At 39.5% G+C, this 5,589-nt stretch overlaps 1 protein-coding gene across 9 annotated transcripts in view; it reads right to left on the bottom strand.

The window, feature by feature from the left end:
* The window catches only part of SATB2 (SATB homeobox 2), a 168,131-nt gene that overhangs the window by 32,712 nt on the left and 129,830 nt on the right, over positions 1-5,589 (bottom strand). For all 9 annotated transcript variants that reach the window (XR_002104479.1, XM_019553944.1, XM_019553941.1 and 6 more), the window contains one exon: positions 230-427. Coding sequence is in view for 8 of the 9 variants with exons in the window: in XM_019553944.1 (XP_019409489.1) it covers positions 230-427 (198 nt within the window). In the remaining variant the exon portion in view is untranslated. The remainder of the gene's footprint in view (positions 1-229; positions 428-5,589) is intronic.

The raw sequence follows: 5,589 nt of genomic DNA, 5'->3' as shown, positions 1-5,589 counted from the left end.
CACACACACACACACACACACACACACACACACACACACACACACACACACACACACGGGTTTATACACAAAATTCTCAGAACTTTGTCCTGATACCTTGGAGAGAGAGATTAAAATTGGTGCTTCTCAACCTGCAGGTCAAGGAAGCTTGAAGTGGCTAAACTTTTTTTCTACCTCTCACAGCTGTTGTAACACAAAGAATCATTGAAAGGGAGGCAAGTGCTCTGACCTGCACAGGCTCTGGAGTGAGCTGAACAACATGCTGCATGCGCTCGTTGTGATGATGCCTGGACTCTTCCTCATAGATCACATCCCTCTCATGCTGGGGAAGGTTCAGGAAGCGGCGAATGGTGCAGAGGTTTTCCCAAAGGGTGCGATTTTCCGGACTTGGGTTCTCTTTCCAGCGGAGCAGCTCACACAGCCAGCCCTGCAGCAATAGGGTCAGAGTAGTTAACTTGCCAAAAACGGATGAACCAGGTGCAAGATGATCATCAGCTATACTGCAGGCAATGCTGAAGTACTTTGCTTTCACTTCTGCTAATCTGATTGGATATAGCAGTCTCTCATTTCTAGCTGCCTTTTAATTTCACTAATCTGTTCTACTGTCACTACTTGTGGCACAGTGAAGAAACAGCGACAGGTACCAGAACTTCCGTTGTAAGAAGGCTTCTTAGTTTCTTGCTGATCACCCTAATCACACAGCTCTTAATGAGCCCAGATTTAAGTAGGTTCAACTGTAGTAAGCAAGGGAATTGCAATAAGTAGCCTTCAAACCCCTCTCATTTAGCAATCCAGGAAGGAGAGGGTGATTGTAATCTCAGGTTCAGAATCCACCCAATACATAAAACCCATTTGAAAAAGATATAAACAAATTTAAAAAAACCAACAAATCAGCTATTGCTATAAAGCATCCACTACCTCTATTCAAAACCCAAATGGAACTTTGTTAAAGAAACGAAGATGCAGTCTTACAGAAAAGTCCCACAAAATTTAATAAGAATGAAATAAATGGGACTTAGTAGACATTACTCTAAAGCTCTAGGACCATGTATCTAGGGAACGGTAAAGCAATCTACAAAGTTTAGTAATGGATAACTATAGGCCTGCTAAGTAATTATATAAGTTAGTTTGAAATACCATCAAAAAGTTATCACTCTATTAAATTCTACAGAACACATGAGCCAAGAGTGTGAAACATGACTGCCAGAGGATGAAATGTGCACCATGAGAAAAAGAACACACTAAAACACAAAAAATACCATGAAGCAAGATGGCAAGACTTGTAAAAGTAAGAAAAGTTCCTTCTGGAAGGTATGCTGATCCCATGTCTGAGCACAGGTATCTGTTATGATAGGCCCCATGCAGGTTAGCCAAGGGGTTTTGTTTTATTGGGGGGGGGGTTGTTGGTTTTGGTTTTGTTTTGGAGGGGAGGGGGGTTCTATATATAATTGATCCTACAAGGATGTGAAAGTTGGCTCAGTTCACACCTGCAGGCAGATGCTTCCTACTTAGCACTGAGGATATCATTCTTTTCTTGTGCCTGCGAGAGAAAAAATGCAATGCAAATGATGGAGTATATGAAAATAATGCCGAGGCTGCTGTCAACTCAGCGAACTGACTCTTGTCATAATATTTTACCCAGTAGCTTTATAACCCATCATTTCCAAGCTATGACTTAGTGTTTAGACACCATTTAAATAGGCACCTTAAAATACCTAAAAGGTAGATAGTTCAACAGCAACCATTCAGTGTTGAAAAAGAAAGTAGCCCAAGTTGTATTTTTCCAAATGGTAACTGACGAAAGCTCAACAGACAGGTTCACTAAAGGCCCATTAAGTCACTCCTATAAAGGGACAATTTTTTGTATAACAACTTGTAAGCCAATGACAACTCCTAAAGTGCATTATAAACCCCCCATATAATATCATAAGCCGTTGTTTGTCTAACTCTCCACTGTGTCTTCTGCCTTTACCCAAAAAAAAGGCAAGATTTGATTATCTCCGCTGCATCAGCCAAGACAGCAACACCAGCTGTTCTCATTGTGCAGCCTCTTCCTCACGGCCTACATGTTAATAACCTGATCATTCCATTTTCTCCTTCAACTGCCGGCTGCAGCACAGCGAAGAGACAAAAACCCAGGCCCATCTGCAGCAGCTGTAGGCACTGAACTGTGAAGCCACTGGGGATTTATAAACTAATCTGTAACACAACACTGCCTTGTTTTTACAAGTGAGAGGCCACATTTGTGCAGACCTGATCTTTTCTTGCAATAAACCGGGGGGCTGGGGGGGGGATGAAAACAAGATATCTAATCATTTACTTAGAAAATATATTTTTTAAAAGTATTTTAGCAGGTATTTGGCCAACCAGAGAGCTGAGGGATAACTGAATTTCTAAGAAAATGCTGCCCCTCCATTGTCTTTATCCCCTAGCACCCTTTTGAGACACAGAGAGAGAGAACGAACCAGTCCCCCTCTCTCTCAAAAAAAAAGAGAGAAGAAAAAAATCTTTCAGCCCCGAAGTGTTTTCTCAGGGGTTCCTTTGTATAAAAGAAATTATTTTTGAAATGGAAAATAAACCATCTGTGGAAAAAATAAGCTCCTATTTCTCTATCCTTTTCACTGATCTGAATAAGTCTCCAACTGAACTCTTTCAAATGTTTCAAGCAGGTATGTTTAACATCTCTCAGGGGATGCTGTAGCATGAAGACCAATCATTTAACAGAAAATAAAAACAAAAACCTACATCTGCTAAAAAAACGGAGTTCTGAGGGATCCAGACCTTAAGGAAGACAACACCTGCTGTTCTGATTGAGGAATGAGTTGCATTGTGGGAAGCCTCAGCTTGAAATGAGACAGGTGACAGCTGAGTGGTACCATCTTCACTTATGACACTTGGAATGCCTAGCAAAACATTCGCTGCGGTATTTTGATTTATATGCACTGTTATAATCTACACTCATTACAATCACTTAGAGCGACACTACAGGCTTCAATATGGACTACGTGCTCTCTGTCATTAGTCTTTAAGAAGTATAGTGCTCAATTTGCCCAGCAACACGCAAGGTCCTGACCTTGGAGCTATTAGGGAAAAGATTAGACTGCAGTGTGACCATGTGTGCAGACATGAGCAAACCAAATTAATTTCTGGCAAAGGGAGGCACCAGGCAAAGGGCCTGTCATCCTTAGGACACCTGAGAACTTCTCAATTCCCCAAAGGAGATAAGCTAATGGCACATTTATGGGAGCCCAGTTCTGAAGGTGAAGCACATTCATGGTATTTAGAGGAATATTAATCCAGTTTCCCCACAAAGTATCTGCTTGGCTGATCAGATTAAGGGATCTAGCCTTCTACAACACACCCCCCACCACAGCAGGCCCCAAGAAATCTGTGATACTTCACAGCCTCAGACATATTGCACCATGTGTACCCAGCTGCTACAATAATTAGCTTATGAATGTATCAGCTGGTTCTGTGATTTTTATAAATAATAACTAACCTACAGAGCAGAAAGATTTTCATGAGCCTAATATTAGCAAGAAATTGCAAGGTGCGCCTAACTCTGAATTGTCATTGTGCTAAATGCCCTGTTTATACTCACATTTTATTCTAGTGGATCTCCCTCTGATGCCATTTATAAACATTTATTTTGCATCAGCAGTGGCAATTTATTTGTGTCAGCTTTCTTCACAACAGCCATTATTTGCTCTCCCCCCAAACACATTATTTGTTCTCCCCACAAACACTTGTACACTTATCCACATCAAATCTATCCTTCTACTCTCTCTTCTATCCCCCCACCTTTTTATTCATCCATTCATTTACTTGCCTACCTATTCAGGACTCTATCTGTCCATCTACAGTATCTGTTATTAGGTGGTAGTACAGCTAATATGAGAGAAAAGACTAAACCATCACTACTCAGATACCCTTTAAAAATGCAAGAAAACCTTTCTAGGTAAAAGATGAGAAGTCTGCATGGGATTTTTTATTATTATTATTATTATTATTTAAATAATCTTAACATGCCATCCAAGAAAGTTTTGCAGTACCAGGCAAAAAAAAAAAGTGTAAATGTCAAATAAAACAGTGACAGATGACAGTATTCTCTATTGAATAGCACCGTTTCTTCGTGCATGTTCAATGAGAACTCATGAATTATTAATAAACAAATCTCCTTTTACTGTTAAAAATCTTAAGTTAGGTCTTTTGGGGTTTTTTTGTTTTTTTTTTTAAAATTGTGTGCATGTTACATAGAATCTTCCAAAATAATTATTTATTTCAGAAATGCTGTTATAGGCAGAAGTTCAAAGGGATACAACAGTTTACACCAATTTTCATTCATAGCTAGAGTATGGAGGAGGAAAAAACAAAAGCGATTCTACTCTAACCTCATTTCCCTTACCTTCTCCATAATATTTGGGCTGATTTCAATACACTTACAGGTGAATCCAGTTTACGTAAACCTATTCAGAGCCGGAAGAATTACATGACACTCACAGAGATATTTGATTCAGTTTCTGACCCTGCCACTCATGATATGTTCAGCAGAAGTCTACCATACAAGCAGCCCTATGGATTGTAATGGAGTTGCCAGGGAAGTCTAATATAAGTCACTGAGTGGTAGAATCTGGCCCATAATGCCTGCTTCTGAACTTCTTTAACTAGAATGTCTTCCATTAAAAATAAAAGGAAGAAAAACATCAAAATTAAAAGGGAGCTCTGCTCCAAAGTCAGGCCTACCCAGTGCTTGTGCTACCCAACGAATTCTGTTCATCGCTTCTGTACTTTCACTCCAAAACTTGCATTTAGGAGGCTGCACAATCTATCTATTAAAAGGAAATGCAGGGGAAGCTGATTTCTATTTTTGTCATGCTAATCAGAGAAGATAAACATTTTCAAAGCATTTGTATTTGATAAAACAATATAGTAACATTCCATTTTTAACCGCTATCTCCTAATCAAATATATTTTCCATTGTAAAACAAACAAACAAAAAAACCTACAGGAGACTCTCTCACTGTGCTTTTTATGCTGTCTAAAGGAGCAGTATGCTTACTACACTAAAACATTTAGGCATGGTATATTCAGAAACCCCTTGAGGGATGGTTAGTTGGTGCAACACATACAAGCCACATTCTGTCACGTATCATCAATCTCCTTTTGGCAGCTTGACCCTTTTACTTTTCTAATACTTAACACAGCATGGGAAAGACAGAGGGAGATTCAGAAAAGTCACAGCCAGAGAGATCAGAAAAAGGGAAGACTATATTTAAAAAGCCTTAGAGGATTCATTCACATATCCTGATTCTCCCAGTCAGAGCCCTGGTTGTAATCTATAAGAACTACTTAATATTAAATTATGAAACATTTTAGGGAAAAGTCTGGAGTTGAATACACCGGTCTTTAGACCATTGGTTACTTTCACAGAAGTTTGTCTGCTGACATCACACCTGGCTGCCCAATAAAACTTACTTAGACACAGCATATTTGGCTGCACTGCATACTGACACACTATCAATACTGATAGCACTGTATGGCGGGCAGGTAATTCAACTGACCTTGGGCTTCCCTGTGTGTGAATTTATA

This window comes from Crocodylus porosus, unplaced genomic scaffold, assembly GCF_001723895.1.
Source record: "Crocodylus porosus isolate Cpor-Errol unplaced genomic scaffold, CroPor_comp1, whole genome shotgun sequence".
NCBI lineage: Eukaryota > Metazoa > Chordata > Crocodylia > Crocodylidae > Crocodylus > Crocodylus porosus.
This window is presented reverse-complemented; position numbering and strand designations above follow the sequence as displayed.